The sequence below is a fragment of the Babylonia areolata genome, chromosome 4, assembly GCF_041734735.1.
Source record: "Babylonia areolata isolate BAREFJ2019XMU chromosome 4, ASM4173473v1, whole genome shotgun sequence".
Taxonomy (NCBI): Eukaryota; Metazoa; Mollusca; class Gastropoda; order Neogastropoda; family Buccinidae; genus Babylonia; species Babylonia areolata.
In genome coordinates, this window is record NC_134879.1 from 27,634,692 (window position 1) to 27,653,792 (window position 19,101).

Here is a 19,101-nt window from a genome sequence, read left to right on the forward strand (position 1 = left end):
TAAATCTCAATATGTTTCTGAAGTGATAGTGTTTGAATTTTGATTTGTGTAAGAAGTGTTGATCATTGTCATGACAAGTATTGACAACTGTTTCAGAGTGTTCAACAAAGTGAAGTCGCGCAGCGCACACATGAAAAGCCACAGGGTGGCTGATCCTGACAAGAAAGGGTCAACAGTGTCTGCTGCGCTCCTGTCTTCAGCTGTTCCCAGTCCCATGAGTGATATGTGAAATGCAATAAAGGGTGTGTGACAGAGCAACAGTGCTGCCCTGGATTTTGTCTCGTGTTTCATGTCCTGATGAGCGCATTTCCAGTGCAGACTTGTGAAAGACATTTGGGCACTCCTTTCCATTTCCATCATCCACAAACAAGCATGGACATGTTTGTTGTCTTGCTGTCCTTGTGTCAGCAAGTTTCCTTGTTTGGATCTCAGTACATGCTAATGGAGATGGGCAGCAAGTAAAATGAAAATTACTCCAGTGTCAACAGAGAAGGGGTTTTTGTACAGTGTCAGTCATAATCCCTTCAACTGTACATCATCATCATGAGTGCTGAGCTTTAGCCTTTAATGAGTTATCCATAAAATGCAACACCAAAACCAGATTGTGAACAAACCATTCTATGCACCCGGTCGGTGCTAGGCCCAATGATACATGTTGATGTCTGTGGTGTGGTTATCTTTGTTGTCGTACCAATGAGCAGTGAATGGGTTCTTCTGCAGCTAATGTTGTATATATAGTTTAATTTTTTTTTAATTGCATCTCTGGTCCCCATGTGCCATTGAATGTGTCTCTCTTCTCTCACAAGGTTAGTCATTAGATCAAACCTATCTATAGCCCTTCATCATCAGTGGTCTCTCATTATCCCCCTGTCTGTCTGCTGTCTTTGTGTGTGACTGTGTCAGACTGTCAGGTATAAAGCTCTGTGGACATTGTTACCATGTGATATATTATTTATGTGCTTTTTGTCATGCCTTGAAGCAGCTGATGTGAATGGGACTGGATTGTGTTTTAGAGTCGCACTGAAATCATTGTCAGTGTACTATATGTGTCTTTTGGTGCTATAGCTATGGTGAATTTTTTTGGTTTGTGTGCTTGCATCTTCTGTATCCTTTGATTAAACCGCTTGAAAAGTTTCTTTCACCTTCAGTCTCCCTTATGTGTGTGTGTGTGGTGCCTGAAGATACTTTATTTGTGATGTTTGTCATGAAAAACACAATGATGCTTCTTGTGTAAACAGAATGAATGTCCAGAATCCTGCATTTAATAGACTTCTGCAATGGTGGCTTTAGTTACTCGGGTTGACTGAATTCTGAGGAGTTAGCATGATTTTCTAGCCTCTGTGTGTGTGTGTGTGCGTGTGTGTGTGTGTGTTCTGAGCTGGATGCTTCCTGAACTGGTGTGTCCTGCTCATAATAGAACAAATTTGTCCCAAAACACCCTTTCTTGGAAAACATACATTTTGAGCAGAACATGTGCTGATGGAGATACATGTACCAAGAACCTGTGTCTGTCTGTTTAAGCCATTCTACCTGAATGTGTTATCCGCTTCCTATATCATTTGAACCTGAAGAAATGGATGTGGGTCCTTATACTCTTGTGTTTCCAGAATAATATTACTCCAGCAGTTTGTTCTGTGGCAGAACTTAATATGTCTGTTGGTTTGACCTCTTCTGGAAATGATGTTTCCCCAAGTCTTTTATAGTTCTAGAATCAGAGTATGTCTTCAAGTGTCAACCAGTGTTTTTCATTGATGACCTCATTTGTACTTCTGTGGTCTGTTGCCAGCTGGCGGAAGCTCTGATGATTCAAAGCTTGCAACTTATGGATTTGGTTAATGTTTTCTTTTTTTCTTCTTTAAAATTTTTTTTTTTTTTTAATGAAGTGTAGGAAGAAAATAAAATTTGTGATGTTTGCTGTTTTAATTGTGATGTAAAATTATCTTTGATGTGTACAAAAAGTATCTCCTTGCTGTGTGATTTTGTTCAGACCAAATGAGGTGTTGATGTGGATAACCTAAAAAATTCAGGAACTGGTAGGCAGTTGTGTGCAGTATTACATAGATTTTGTGAAATTTACTTTAATCCATTAGGTACATTAAAAACAACAACAACAACAAACAAGTTCAGTGTGTATGCTTATTTCAATGTTTGGTAGTCTTGCCACTTTGACCCAACATTTTTTTAAATTTTGCATCTATAGATCCTTCCGATGGTATGAGATGTGAAGGGAAAGATGGGAGAACAAACTTGACAAAAAATAAAAGCTACTTCTTGACTTTTTTTTTCTTTTTTTTTTCAGTCTTGAAGCAATGAATGCAGAATTTTAGTAATTGTGAAATACGACCAATTATATTGATGATGACTTGAATTGGAAACACTTACACAAATAACTACTCAGTTAAAAGAAAACATGTACAGTATCAGTATACTTTTCCACCAAAATACATATTTATTTTTTCATTTTATGTGGGAATAACTATTAGGTTGGCCAAATGTTTCAGCAACACAGATAATGAATCCGTCATTGGATTTTTCGCCCATTCTATTTCTGCTGTCAGTAAGTACAATTCCACCAAACTCTTTTTCAGCTGTTCTGCCACTATACCGACTCGAAACAACAAAATGACAGAGGTTGACTGTGTATTTTTTCAAGCGAATCACAGTCGATGATTGATGCTGCGAAATGTCAGAAATTGCTTCCCGTTTGCATCCACAATGAAGGACACTTTTCTGCACAAGTGTTTGGATCATTGGCCAAGTACACCGGTTGTTTTTCATTGGAATGTTGAAAGCCCTGGCATCCATCACTGCATTGTAGTGTCCATGCGTTCAGAGGCACAGTATCTCATGTTCAAAGAGAGAGGGCTGTTAAAAGATTCAACCCGACAGCAAGAACATAAAAGAATGTCTAGAAGTGGAAATGCTGGATAAAGCTATGGACGGTTCATGAGAGCATAAGTACAGGAAACTACACTGAGATCATAATCATGGCTGTCAAAAAGGATTTTTCAAGCCTCTGTAACTAGTGCTAGCACTGTTCTGTTGTTTTTTTCTCTTTTCCTGTCTTCTGTGAAAATTCTTTTCACCCCCTTTTCTTTGAATCTTTCCCATAAAAGATTCCTCCCCCTATCCCATTGTTTTTAAGAAAATAAAATATGTTTAGATAATTGTATTTAAGAGATAGCTTTTTCTTGGCTGTGTAATAATGTGGTTTGTGAAAAAAAGGGGTTGCCAAATTGAAGATGAAATATTTTATATGTGAATAACATCAAGTGTAATACAACCCATGAAATTTACTGCATATCAATTTGCCCAGAGACTTCAAGTGTGTAGCTACATTTGCTATTTAACACTTAATGGGTCATTTCTTTTCATTAAGGATAGGGAGCAGTGGTGATAAAAAGAGGTGGGGGGCAAAAGTAAAAATTAATAGTGTTTTACTCAAGATGAGTGTTGCTTTGGTTAATGGATAGTCACAGTCGAGGTTTGTAGCCATAAAGTGTGATCCTGTCACACTTTTGTCGATAATGTGATTCTGGAATGTTTCTGTTTTGTTCGTGATCAGCGCTATATCAGCTTTTTCAGTAGAAGGTAAAACTCATATTGTACCTTGTCCAAACTGTTTCAAAACCAGTACTGGATTGAACAGCTGCGCTGGAAATTAATTGATATGACATTGATCAGTTAGATATAATCTGTTGTACATCACAGTAATAAATAATGATCGGTCACCATAGAAACAGTTGATATATCAGCAATAGATTATGAAAAGACGGCAAAATGGGTTACAATTTTTTTTGTCTTGTCCCCATGAACATGGGTGGCTTGACCTTGAGTATGGTCACTGAGAAAGGACAGTCACTACAAAGACATAGTGTTTATCAGAATGCCTTCTTGCAAGCTGGAAAAGAAAAAAATATTATAGAATATTATACTTTGTATCCTTGAATATAGTTGAATGCTAGGGCAAACACTTCTGAATAACAGTGCTTGAATTACTGTCACTAGTTGTCCAGTCCAGCAGAAATTTATTTTGTCTTCAGACAGACCCCCAGACTCGCGACATAACTACTTGTAGTATGATAATGTGTTTCTGATTCAAAAGAACAGGAGCAAGAGAGGACTAGCCATGAAAGCTTTTCTATTTTATATAAATGGTGAATTTTTTTTTCTTTGCATCCAGTATGGCCTTATGATGTCAACTGGACTAAAACAGCAATGTCAAATCATGTCATTCTTTGGCAGCCTTGATCGAATTGATTGAAAGGTTATATTTATGTGTAAAAACTAAAAGACATTCTTTGTGTCTCATTTGTATGCTTCAATGTCATGTCAGTGCTTATGGAGGAATTAGGAATAGGAAGCGGAAATATTGTGAATATATTGGACTTTGGGTATAATCTGGTGGTGGTGGTGGTGGCTTTGGAAGAAGGGATATGGTTGACAGGACAGTGGTGGTGGTGGTGGTGGCTTTGGAAGAAGGGATGTGTTTGACAGGACAGTGGTGGTGGTGGTGGTGGCTTTGGAAGAAGGGATGTGTTTGACAGGACAGTGGTGGTGGTGGTGGTGGCTTTGGAAGAAGGGATATGGTTGACAGGACAGTGGTGGTGGTGGTGGTGGCTTTGGAAGAAGGGATGTGGTTGACAGGACAGGGAGAGAAAATAAGATTCGTACAAATACCAAACAATTGAAAGCTACTGAATTTAGAAGTCGTTTAATAATTCTGAATGGAAAAGTACCAGTATTTGAATCTATGAATGACTTGTCTTCCTCTGTATACATTTCAAAACATTACATCACATTTTAAGGCAACAGTACAACAGAATTCGTAATTCGGCTCACTGTTCATGTGAAATTGCTTTGCACACTGCAATTCTATGTGTGGCCTTATCAAAGGTCACTAGGGCAGCTGTGATCTTGAGAACTGGAATTATTTGGCATCTGTATGTCACATGGGATCAAAGTGCCCATTAATTTCTAGAAAATGCATAGAATAGGTTGGTTTAAAAATAAATGTTGAAAGTTTGATTGTTTTTCTTTTTATCTTACTTTTTTGTAATGTGCAACATGACAAGTGCTTTCAACATTTTTTAGAATTCTGCATCCATTGTTTCAGGCTGTTTGGAATTATTCTGGATTCATGAAAAATCAGTATCTTTTACAGCTTTGTCAAGGGCGACTTCAGAAGAAAACATTATGTGACACCTGATATAAATTACTTTGATAGCTGTTAAATAAGTTTTATATAAATGTTAAAAGTCCATTAGAAGATGAGCATGTTTTTATTTTGTTTACAGTCAAGATGAAAAGAATTGGGCATTTTCAGTAGATTCTGAATTCAGTCCTTATCACATCTCATTTTGATCCAAACTTCATCAAAGTCTCTCAGAAAGTTGGTGCTTTTCATGTAAGGTCAAGACTTTAACTGAAAATTTCACAAGGAATTCAACATGCATTGGAACAAAAGATACAGATAAAATTGTACATTGTGTCCGATTGGTATATCCATTTTGCTATTAAACATCAACACTGGCTTTTTTGGTGAGACAGTAGACTGAACAAAGATATACATACATGCACACTCTCTGTCATCAAGGAAGGTGATCTTTTTATTTTGTACAAATGGGGTTACCAGTTTTCATATGAGTTCTGATGTATAAGTGTTTATTTATTTATTTATCTATTTTTAGTCTGTTGTCTCTGACTATACTACTTTCATACAATTTAGCCTTTCATACAGGCACCTTCTGATATGTGACACAGAGGTTTGTTAAGTTTCTAAAAGACATGTCCGTGTTGTTTTTCAGCTTTGATGTTTAAATTTTAGCATTTGATAAACTTGGCTTTGATGAGCTTTTTTATTATTATTTTTTTTTAATGTGATTGCTTTTTTTTTGCTTTTTTTTTTTTTTAGCCTTTATTTATGTGTGCATTTTCTTCTTCAATATTCATTTAGTAGAGATATTGAGAGACTGGTGAAAAAATGGACCTTGGAGTTTGGTGTATGTCAGTAGTAACTGGATGGAGGGAGAGAGAGGAGGAAGAAAACGAAGCTGAAGGTAGTGTGTGCTCAAATCCTGTTGGCATGTTCGAGGACAAAACAGTATCTGTTCAAGGCTAGAAAGAGGAGGAGGAGAGAGAGAGAGCATGCTTCACCCCACATATATTTTACCTTGTGTGTGTTGACCAGTGCCCTGTTCCCCCCTTCTATCACTCCAGTGTGTCAAAATCTTATTTTGCTGCCGCTGTGCAGCGTTTTAGGCAGCTTGTGGTTTGAATGACACCACCGTTCAAACCTGAAACTACTGGTGCATGGTAAAAACTAGCTCTTCGCTGACTCATTTGCTCATACATGCACACCTCCAAGTGTGTGTGCTTCATGTGATGAAACATAGAGATACCTGTTGTATATATAAATATATATATACATACATGTTGTGTTTGTATAGAAAGTTTTCTTTGGCTTGTACATTGAATGCTTTGTTGGTATGTGTTAGTGTTTGCACTTATTTTTTGAAGAAAAGAAAAAAATAGGTTTGAGTTCTTTGCAGTTGCTACAGAGGTTTGCAATGCTTTGTATGAGAGGAAGTTCATAGTATCATAGCATGTTTTATGCTGATGAGGGACTGGTGCAAGCACAGCTTTATTTGATTCAAGTGGAAGTGGACATCTCCTTGACAGCGATGCATTAGAAATGGATATATGATTCAAGTGGAAGTGGACATCTCCTTGACAGCGATGCATTTGTTTGTAGTGCACTCAGCATGCATGCTTGCAAGCACACGTGTATATACAGACCTGCCTACAATTATGATTTTTGCATAGTTTCTACAGAAATCAGTAAAGTGTAAGACTACAGCATGGGTCCAAAAATATGGTTTTCGTTGATGGAAAATAATATTTTCAGTAATGATTTTAGGTGGGTCGACTTCAGCACAGCTACTCTATGTATAACCATAGTTACAAAAACGTTCACTTTAGCACTGGAGATGGTGACCAAGAAAGTGAATTTTGTCCATGAGACTTATAGTGAAGACAGTGATGAAGAACAGGCAAAAAAATCCTTCATTTTTCAAGAAGACTGGATAAAACTTTTGACTTCAGCATTCAGAGACATATCCTGTACCCAAAGACGGCGGGAAAGGTCCAGAGTTTGCACACTATACGGCTGTTGGTGTGATTTTAGTGTTGCACATGGTGGACTTGGTTACTGCCAACAACACATGGAGACAAAGAAACACATCAATGCAGCGACTACCAAAATGAGCTTTGGCAATCACAGACTTTTGGGGGGAAAGAAAGCAGGTCTCAAGCCTTCCATTGAAAATGTAGCTCGATCAGAAATGAACCTGGTTGAACTCCTGGTACAATACCACCTTCCTTCACAGCTGCTGATGTAATGACTTGAGGCTTAGTTGATTTTTGTTTTTGACTTCTTGCATTAAGGTCGGTGGCCTTGCAATTAAATTATGAATTCTCCCCCCTTCCCTCTCTCCCTCTGTCTTGTTGTGCAGTGTATGTTTAGCTCATTCTGAGACATGCACACTTTTAAAGTGTATTCGTTGATCACGGTTGAATGAATGTGGCACAAGGTAAGTACTACTGACATTAGTCCTCAAAAAACTGAAAATTGGGATTTGTGGGACTGAAAACTACAGAAGGACATTAGTGGAAGGCAGGTCTGGTATAGATATAAACACACACACACACACACACACACACACACACACATGCATGCACGCACTCACACAGAGGTGACTCTTCCCCAAAGTAACTAATGTCTAAGTCAAGAAAGTATGGTAGTTTTTACATGTCATCAATAAAGTTAGATTTCTCTCTCTCTTCCTCCCCCTTTTTTCTCCCCTTTACTTTCTGTTGTGTATTTTTGAGAAGAGATCATTCTGATGAGCTTTTCAAAGAATGGTGTATTTTTGAGAAGAGATCATTCTGATGAGCTTTTCAAAGAATGGTTCAAATAAAATGCTGGAATATTCCATGTTACAGGAATGGCATAACATTTATTTCCTTACCTGGGTTTGAAGAATAGATTAATGTCCAGGAAATTTGTAAGCACTATTTCCTTTCCATTGTCATGCTATCTGTTAGCCATTCTTTTTCCATAGTGAAACAATAAATGGCATTGGAGAGGAGATGCACAGTATCTTGACTGATCCATGAGCTTGCTAGATTAACAAAAATAGAAGTGATAATAAGGCAGTTTTAGAGAATTTTCAGATTTGCATCAATGAAGATAAGATCATGGACTGTTGTTATACTGCTCTGAAGAAAAAGAATTTAAATAAAGGTTGTTTCTTTCCCAGGAACAGAACACTGCCACTTATTTGAAAATGACATTGCCAAAGGACATACATTGGTTACAGACAGACATACATAAGGAAAGAGTGTCCATTATCAGGTTATCACTTCTGTGTCATATGAATAGCAGTGTGTTTGTTCTTTCATTGCTAAATTGAGAAGCCGGCAAACCCTTTTATTTATTTATTTATTATTATTATTTTTGTTTTAAGAATGCATTCTGTAGTGCAGCCATGGTATCAGGTAAATCTTTTAAGAGTATATTGCTGCTCATCTAACCAGTTTTGTGTGTGTTTTTGTTCATTAGTAATTTGAATTTCAATGTAGTACAATATTGTGGGGGGGGAATGAACGATATGGCAGCTATCAGGCTTTTTTTTTCTGATATGTGTAGTTTGTAAAACTTGTACATACACTTTGCAAAGACTAGGGGGTAAATCAACATAGACTTGCATGTTCACCATTTAAAAAAGATGGTAAATTGCTGTCAGAGGTGTGTAATTCAAGAGTTTTTTTTAATTATTATTTTATTTTGCTGTTGTTTCATAGATGTGGGCTGCACAGAAATTAAAATTAGATACAAAGCAGCTGTAACAGTAGAATATTGCTTTTGTTCTGTTCAGTTTGGGTTCTGCAAAAAAAATGACATGTCTCAGTCTGGGTTTGCACATATAAAGCAGATCAGGTTTGAACTTGTAGGGCTTGGTGTTCATATAAATGCATTTTTAATCCCCCTGTTATGTTTAGATATTGTGGCTGTGTTTTCAGTGTTTACAGAATGAACTATCTGGTTGTTGAAGAGCTGGTGTTAGTCACGGCAGAGAGTCTGAACTGGGTGATGTTTAAGGTGGACTTGTGCTGTATATAAGCGTGCCTTCTAGTGAAGTATTGACATTCTGCAACTGTTGTGCTCTGTTAGCATAATGCTTATAATCAGATACTAGAGTAAGTTGCATGGAACTCGTGATACTGATGTTCCAGATTCTTCTTTCTCTTTTCACATTGTAAAAAGAAAAGAAAAAAAAAAGAAGAAAAAAAGAAGAGGTGTGCATGTCCATCATGGCTGTGAATGTACAGAACTGGTGTCTAGGTGTGGGTAATCTTTCATTGTGCCATTATGTGTCTTCACCAATCTTTCATTTCACACACGAGCATAAACAACTTTCATTGTACATATGTGTGTGTGAAGAAAAGCCATGTGTGGTGATGATCACTCATGTGGTGTGTTTGTGTGTTAATGTTATTACTGTTTTGACTACTTGCATAGTCTGTAAATGCAGAGATTTGATTCTCTGGCTCTTGTGAAAAATGTAGGCTTGGGGAATCTGTAGTTGGGTGGGAATCCTTAAAAGAAGGTAACCAAAAGTTACTAACAGTCACGTGATGCAAGCCACCCAAAAGCTTTTTGTTGCTTTGAAGTGTACACAAAAGCTGGTTTATTTTTGTGTGAGTTTCTTAGTATTTTTTTATTCGGTTTTTAAACTTTTATCTTTGAATTTATTTTTATTTTCATTTTTTTTGTGTGAATATCATTTGACTCCTCCCAAGTTTTCATATTTTGAATGTTTGCGTGCATGTGTTCTAAGATGTGTGAACATTTTATCTGAAATGATTTAGTTAGCATATTGTTCATTAGCCAAAAGTTTTGTTTTTTGTTGTTTTTTTTCTATACAATTTGATACTGTTGGTTCCAGTTTGGTCAGTCATTCCTAAATTCCCCAGCAGTCATGTTTGGGGACGAGACAGCTTTTCATTTTGGCGGAAGCGTTCATTGTCAGTGAGAACACTGATACACTGAACCTGCTGTTCTGACAGATCCTGTATAAATGTGAAATGTACTCACATGTACACACAAATATGTGTGCACAGTTGCGCATGCACACACATACACATGTGCCTGTAAAGAGGCACACTTTGGAATACTTAGGCAAATGCACTTTGCAAACAGACAGATCAAAGTGTTTTCAACAGAACGTAACTATGCAGATTACCGAGAACACCAGTTACCTCACAATCTGAGCTGTTTGAAACAAGCTCAAGGCTGCTTTGTAATGGCCTTCATTGTATGTGTTGATTTTTAAGTCGGTGTCACGAGCACACACACATGTATGTGCATATGCATGTATGGAAACATGTATGTGCACAAAATAGAAGCTTGTGTCTGAAGTCATTTAACACAGTTGTCTGTTGTTGTTTTTTTGTTTGTTTGATTTTCTACCTACTTTTTTCCCCCACACAAATAAAACACTACCAGTAAATCTTCTGAGTGTACATTTTATAGCTCTGTTGTGATTTTTCTAATCTAGTCCACTGATGTAAACGTTTTTTCCTTTTTTTTTCTTCTTTTTTTTTGGGTGGAAGTGGTACCAAAATGTGACATTGTCCATGGTAAAAGGGCTAATATGAATTCAGACAACCACCATTGATGTGATTCTTTTTGTTGTGTGATTTATTAAATTGGGGGTGGGGTGAGGTAGTTTCAAGTAGTTATGTTCATATATTAATGGGAAAGGGCAGTGTAAGTTGCGCTAGATTTTTCTGCTCACTTTGTCCAGAAACCCTCTGCTATTCATTTTGTTCATTTTGGAAGCATCAAGCTTTTTAGACCTGTGGATGTTTGAGCAGGCTAATTCTGTGTAGGAGGTGTAGTTTTTCAGGAGTTCATTCTGTTTCTCAGAATTATACCTTCCGTTCTCTTCTATTGAACATGACATCAGTCCTCTCTACCCATGTTGCGCTTTGAAATTCTATAATAGGTCTGTGACAGTATAAGCAGTAAGATAGACTAGTTCCAGGCACTGTATTTTCCTCAATCTTTTCACATAAGCAGCAATACTGAGACTGTAGGTGGAAATGTGAATTTCTCCACTTGTTTCAGACTCAGAAATATGAAACGATGCAATGAACTGTGTTATGCATCATTTAAAAACAAATCCATTAATTAAATGAAAACATTACCAGGCTTGGGTTGCAGATGTTCTGTTTAGCAGTCTCGAAATGATAACAGGTATAACTTTGGGTGGGCATAATCTATTTATGTTGTTGTAGGTAGACACCAGTTTGACACAGGTGGGCATGTTTGGAAATGGAGCCTGTATTGTCAGAAAGTTATTTTTGTGGTTTCAAGAGTTATAATTAGATATAGAGCAGTTGATAGCACTTGCGCCTGTACTCCATATATAGGTGTGTACAGAATTACAGTGTGCAGTGTACTCATCATCTATCATATTTGTGTGTGTGTGTGTGTGTGTGTGTGTTATTGTTCTGATCTAAATGTCAGTGGTAGGTAGAACTACAGTGGTTCAGAACTTGGCATGGAGACAGTGATAAAGCCTTTCTAAGGCAGATGGCAGACCAGGGCTCAAGATGATGTGGATGGTGGAAGTAATAGCTGTATGGAAATTTCCAGAACCATAGACACCAGAGGCATTGAAACTGAAAAGACCATTTCTTGAGGTCACACCAGAATTCAGGTTAATGTTTTTAGAAAATGACATTTACTTATGAACTGTAAATATTAAATCTGGCTACATTTGTCAAGAGCTAAATATAAGTCAAATAAGTACAAACTTGGGAAATGGTAGAATTGAAAAAATGAGGCGATGGGGGTGTTTGTTTTTTTCAAGAAAATATATGGACAGAGAGATAGGAACTGCAGTCTTTTCATATGTAGTAGCATGTGCTTAAGGTTACATGATCTGTTAAGTCCGTATTTCCTCAACAACTACAAAGGCTGAAACTTACATGTTGCACACCTAGTATGATGATAGCAATGAAAACATATGTTGACTGACATGTCTGTTGGAAAGGTAACAGGCATTTCTTTTTGGGCCTCACTCCCCGCCCTGGGCCTGCATCTGCTGAAGAAGCTGCTGCCTGGTGAGAGGATCACTGTTCACATTGCACAGGAGGATTTTCCTCCTACATGAAGTGCTGCAGCTTAAGCATTTTGAATTGAAGGCTTTATTTTTGACTCGCTTATGAAACAAAGTGTGTCTTTGTTTTAACCTGTTCGGTTGTCTGTGTGTGTGTGTCCATGGTAAACTTTAACATTGCCATTTTCTCTGGAAATACTTTGTCTACCAATACCAAAATTGGTTTAAACATAGTTTGAATAAAATCTTCACAGTCATACCAATAACCGGTTTTAAGTTTCTCCAATTAAGCCGTAGTTCTGAATCATTAACGGTTTATTTCGTAGAGATGTGTTCCAAAATCTGAAAATTCTAAGAACCGCTTTCCACTGAGTTTGGGTGACTAGAAGTTTTCAAAGACGACATGACCTCGTGGTTCTTGTTCACAATTAATAGGAAAGAAACAAATTCTGGACAGAACACTTACAGTGATTCTAACTACACCATCGACGTGTTTACTCCATATAAATATTCTAAAGTGGACACTGAATTAACTGTAATGAACATAAAAGAAAAATTGTATCGATTGTTTCTGTCAGCCCTTTGCCTAGTAGACTGGTTTGTGCAGATCTAGAGATCTACTAAGTTTTGCAGTGTGCGTTAAGGAGATGGCAACATCTCCTTTACCACAAAATAAAAGAATAATCGAGATTTAATAAAACACACAAAAAACCTGATTTAAACACTGTTATTGTCCACTGCAATCACATCTATTTATCACATGAAGAAGAAATCAACATTGCTTTAAGTTTTAATTTTAGTCATTTGACGTCAGATGTACCGCAGCCTTGGGGATTAGTCGGCTTGCAACAGTACTGAACATGTGTAGTTTGATCCCACTCGCATGCCCCCCCTTTTTTTCCTTCTTTTTTTTCCTTCTCCCAAGCTTATCTGTCATATTTAATACAGAGCACATTTCAATGATTTTTTTTTTCCCTCCTCATGATTCCTTTACTGGATAAAGCATGAAGTACAAGTGAGTCTTGAAGGTTTCACCTCTTGTCCTTCCTTTCTGTAGTCTTAGTTTTTTTGTTTTGTTTTTTTCAAACTTGCTCACACCTTCCTGCCCTTTCAAACATTTTTTCTGTTAATATCAAGGCTTGTTGTGGGAAATACTTTGACCATCTTTATATTTTGCAGTTTGTCTTTTCCATTCTCTTTGTTTTAAAGCATCGTAACATCATTTTCAATGTTCCTGTTTGTGCATCATGAATGTCATTCTTTTCTTTTGCAAAAGGTACAAATTGAATTCAGATTAATCGGGAAAGATGATGAATATTTAGTGTGGACATTTGAATTTATGTAGTTTCTTTTAGGCTTTTTTTTTTTGTTTTGTTTTTTTGCCACAGTCGATGTTCTTTGTATATGTGTTTGTGTGTATGTGTCTCCTCTGCTGTTTCTCAACCATCTGTCTGCAGGTGAATGCAAAGAATATAGTTGGATGTCATAGGTCCAGGATGCTATGGTTAATAATGTTCAATGGCAGGTAGTGTTTGCAGGATTCACATGGTAAAGGAAGTGTTGTCCATCGGCAGGGCTACCAATGGCAAATCAGAAAATTCCTCAGAAAAACTGGGGATGGAAATAGGGGGAAGCATCCTGTCTGATTGGAAAGCTGAAAACAGATGCTGATCGGTATGGCTGCATTCTTCAGTCTTGTTCACCAGTACTGTCAGTTGCTAGGGCTGTTTAGCATTGATTTTGACTGTATTTGTTTGTATTTGTTTTTTTACTTTTTCTTTTCGAGTTGTTGAGCAGAATTTATTTTTCTTGACACAAAGATTTATTTCCCTCATTGCCCTTTTCCTCACCCCTAGTCTGAAAATCATTGAGAATTGAGATACCTGTGTTGGACAATTTCTTCTTTGTCCTCCAATGTATAGGGCCTGCCTGTGTGTGTGTGTGTGTGTGTGTGTGTGTGCGTGTGTGTGTGAATTTAGTAGTGAAAGTATTAAGGAAGTGGTGGGGAAAATCCTGATTCATTTTTGGAAAAAAAAGAAAAAAAAAAGATGAGTGCCATGTTTCTTGTGTTTACTCCATAGAAAAGCTGTTGTCAGATGCTGGCCTCGCACGGATGTGTTTTGGCAACATATTGGATGCATTCCCCTACCTTATCTGGTGGGACAGAGTTGGCTGCTGCTTTTCCGTTGTCAGTGCTCAGTTGATCCTGTTTTTCTTTTTTTCTTTTTTGTAAGAACTACTGTTCCTGAAAGAATTGCTTTTGAAGGTTGAAGATTAACTTGGAATTCCTCCCTCCTTCAATTACAAATGGAAAAAAAAATGTGTAAAAGTGTCCATTGTGGACTATTGCCACTTCGTGAGCTCTTGAAGACTTGCCAGCATCCAATTGGGCCAAGTTAAGAACAGTGTCAAAAGTTGTAACTGTTGATTGCTTCTGTTCAGGATTTGTGGAAGCAGTTTGACGGACACTTGTCTCCGTTACCGCTGGCTGCTGATCTAGTACTGGCCTGACATAAAATGCAGCCAACATTTTTCACTATCAGAATTTCCTGCATACACTGAGGAATATTGAACACTTTCACCATTTCCACATATGTGTCTGTCTCTATTTTATCAGTGCTTACTTTTGTATTATTTCTGTCCCGTAGAAATACATTGTTGATCTGATGGGGAAAGGGGTGGGGAAAGTATTTTAAAAAAAAAGAAAAAAGAAAAAAAAAAAGTACAAACTCGTTAAAAAAATTGATCAGCACAGACACTTTGAAAGTGCCTTGATTCTGTGAAAGAAGTTCACAGATATTTGCTATAGATGTGCTTCTGTGCTCTGGTTTTCTTCACGTTTTCATTTATTACAGCACATGCACATGTAAGCATGGGCAGGTGACACACAGTTATCTAATTTGTTAATGGGTTGTGCATGAATTTTGATGATGTTGTCTTGAAAAGGTCCATGCACTATGTAGGGTGGTTTTGAATCTCTGATAATTTTTCAGACCCAAGGATAGATAGATGTTATTGTTGAATTTGAAAGTTTTTGTGAACGGGTCAGTGTTCTTATGTGTCAGTTTGTTCCTGTCAGTCTGAATCTTAGTGTGATTTTGGTGCTTCATGACCATTTCGAGTAACGGTGTGTGCTCAGAAATATGTGTAGCATGCTTCCCTGGATGTGTTGTAATTTTTTCTTTGTGTAAAAAAAAGAATGTTGTCAGCATGGTTGTTCCAGCTGTTCAGGTATCTGTTTGGTGGATTTTGTCTGAGGGCATCATTTATGCTCAAACTGACCTCTATCTGTCACGTCTGCCTCCTTCACTTAACCTACCCAAGATGTTCATCTATGCAGATTGTTCTCCCCTTTCCCATTCTCTTCGCACAGTCATGTAGTTTAAACTGGGGGCATCAGCGGAACAGTGGTTAACAGAACAAGTAGATTTTAAGATGTAAGACTGGCTTTGCATTTTGTTCAAGCTACACGGTAAGTGGTTGATTGTGATCAAAGTATTGTTAAGTCCCATTGATAAAAATCTGCCTACTGCTTTATTGAATCATCAGGTATTGTTCTGAAGATTTTGTCTTGTCATGATGAGCAATGTGTGCCAAAACATGGCAAAATTTACAGTATAAATCATCATATCACCGTTCAGTGTGATCAAGTCATTTTTGAAAGGTTGCTGTCATGCATGATTCATGGAGATAGGTTTAACGTAAAGGTTTAACGTAAAGGCTGCACTCATGTTTGATTTGTGGAGCTAGGTTAAACATCTAACATGTTTTCCATAAGATCTTAAGTAAATCATTTCATCAAAATGGTGCACACATGTTATTCTTGAGTCTTGTGTAAAACTTCCTCAAAATGCTAATTACATGCTGCTCAAAAGGTGTACTTGATGTTTGTCATGAAATCTGTAAATCCAGTCATCATTTGGTCCCTGTCATCTTTACACCCCACCCCCAGCTCACACCAGTCCTGTTCCTGTGAAGTTCAAACCCTCTTACCCCCCCACTCCCATCTCCTTCCTGAATGTTGTGATTCAGGCAAGGTTAGGAGGCGAACATTACTGAGATGTCAGGCTGTTGCCATACAGCACTAGTACTAAGTAGTCGGCCTCTCTGTGTATGAAAGGGATTTTCTAGTTTTTACAAGGTGTTGCTGTTGCATGGCTTTTCTCCTGTTTCGTGACACAAAGTCTGTTGTATTGTGTGCCGTTTTGTTCTGAGCACTTGAATTTTTGAATTTAAGACAAAGAAATGGTTTGTGCTATGTATTGTCAATAGTTGTCATAATTGTTGTTGTTTTATCTTTAATTTAACAGTTATTTGCTATTTACCATTTGATGTTTCACTTTCTTCAGTCTTTGAAAGCAACATTCTTATTTCCCACATGGACTTTGTAATCAATTTGAACTCATAGTCCTGTCTGTATGATCTAATCCCCACCTTTTTTTTTCCAGTATGTGTGTGAAAAGTTTGATTAGCAGTTTTAAAAGATAGTGGCTTTCATAAATACTCATATAGAAAATGGCATTCATTTATTTCATACTTGCAAAATAATATCACATGAAACAGAAATGGTTTGAAATTGCATACTGTATTGATCATAGAGTGCAAGCTTGGAAGAAAGTGTTTGAGATTTGATGTGATGCCATTCATAGCTGAAAGGATTTTTTCTGCAAAAGCAAAGAAAAGAAAAAGCAAGCAAACAAACATGATAATAATGATGATGATGATAATGATAATAATGATGATGATAATGATAATAATAATAATAATGGAACATTTTTAAAAAGAATTGAAAGTGGCAGTTTTTAATCACCAACATTCAAGAGAAATGTAGTCTTATGAAATTGTATGTCATATTTCATGTATTAACAATCTTTCATTGAAGGAGAAATTGAATTCCCATTTGCATTTAAAAGGATTTTCTTTCCCCGGACATCATATTTTCTTTTCCTGTGAGTTTCTGAGTGTTGGCCTTGTAAAAAAAAAAAAAAAAAAAAAAAAAATCTTGGACATTCCTCACAAAAAGAGACAAATAGGAAAATTAAATTGTGACAAAAATGCATGAAATTATGCTCTGTATTTGATGCAGTGACACATTTTAAATGGAGTCTATAGAAATATTGATTTATGGCCTAACATTCATGTGGATTTAAATATTAGGGGAAATAAGGGAACATAAACTTCATAGAAAATCATGTATCAGGCTAACCTTGTCAGAGAATTTACTTTGGAATACACAGATTTTGTGAATATTCTGAGCTTGGGGAAAGGCTTTTGATCCACAAAATATGTTCATGATACGAAATTACACATATCTGGTTGAATAAAAGGGACCGACATAGAATGGTTTTAAGGCATCTCTCTCTGTCTACCTCTCCCTTTCTCTCTTTAATTTGATTTGCTCATATGCTGTATGTCCTCTTGTCAGATCATTTCCCAGTGTTTCACCAAATTTCATTATGTTGTAGATGTGACTGTGGAAATTCTGTGTGGCTTAGTTTGGGTCACTAGTATTATATAGGGAGGTAACATGTTGAAACAGATCTGTTGTGCACTTGATCGCAGTTCAGTATGAGAATCACATTGTATGTCATATCTGTCGTCTCAGTCTTGCTTCCAGTTCTGTTCTGATGAAAATTAAGGCTTTTATATTATTGTGTTAAAGCATCACTTAATCAGGAGATTCTTTTTTTAATTTGTAGTAATGATTCTTTTCTGCTTTCCTTTTTTTTGAGAAACAAAGAAAAAATGCAAAATAACATTTTTTGTACATGTCGGATATGTAGAAAGTATACAGTTATAAACTGTTGTCCAAGTTGTGGCTTTTTTTGGTCTTAAAAACAACTGATGCACTTTGGAAAACTTTGATAATGAATGTTTAATGTACTGCTCTTTTGTGTGATTAAAGCTTAAAAAATGTTCATCTGTGCGTGTGTGTGTGTGTGTGTGTGTGTGTGTAGAATCTAAAACTAACTAGTTTGACATGTTAAGTATATTTAACCAATCAGGATTTTTAAGAGAGTGTATATTCTTAATATTCAAATTACCCGTTGCACTGACTTAAGAGTGTTTGAGAAGAAAGTAACCAGTTATGAAATTGACAGTAACCGTTTTGTGTTTTAATCTTAAAAGAATAAGTCCAGGGATTATCAAATAAATCCATATCGTTCTTAATATTCAGATTTACCTTTTTGGTGACAGAGACCATGAAAGCAGTGAGTCACCAGTAACTGAAATGAAAGTGTCCCTTTTATATTGTACTGTTTAACAGTCTTAGCAGAGTGATAAGAAAATGATTTCTATATATTCTTATTTTGTATCTGCCATCATAAGAATATAGGTAGCATCTCTCTCTCTCTCTCAGAAGTTTTCACTGCATTTCAAGTTATTGATGTCGGGGCAATGAATTCATATCTACTGTGTCTAGGGCTCGACATGAGAAGCCGGAACACAATCGTCTCCTTTCGCCACTTTAACATTCCCCAACCCAAGTCGGGACCCCATTGACACCTGTAGGAAATTCGTTGTGTATGCCTTTCCGTAGGACTCCATACCATTTACACCTGTTGGAAATTCGTTGTGTATGCCTTTCCGTAGGACTCCATACCATTCACACATGTAGGCGTATGCCTTTCCGTAGGACTCCATACCATTCACACATGTAGGAAAGTCGTTGTGTATGCCTTTCCGAAGGACTCGATACCATTCACACCTGTAGGAAAGTCGTTGTGCATGCCTTTCCGTAGGACTCAATACCAACATTCACTCCTGTAGAAAAGTCATTGTGTATGCCTTTCCGTAGGACTCCATACCATCCACACCTGTAGAAAAGTCATTGTGTATGCCTTTCCGTAGGACTCGATGCCATTTGAAACAGGGCCACGAACCCTGATCACTGACCGACCCCTAAGTG

General features: G+C 37.0%; 1 protein-coding gene across 6 annotated transcripts in view; it reads left to right on the forward strand.

Moving 5' to 3' along the window:
• Positions 1 to 18,109, forward strand: part of LOC143281005 (uncharacterized) — a 52,816-nt gene extending 34,707 nt beyond the window's left edge. For all 6 annotated transcript variants that reach the window (XM_076585880.1, XM_076585878.1, XM_076585881.1 and 3 more), the window contains one exon: positions 97 to 18,109. In XM_076585880.1, the coding sequence (XP_076441995.1) occupies positions 97 to 229 (133 nt within the window). In that variant the 3' untranslated portion in view covers positions 230 to 18,109. The remainder of the gene's footprint in view (positions 1 to 96) is intronic.
• The last annotated feature ends 992 nt before the right edge of the window (positions 18,110 to 19,101 follow it).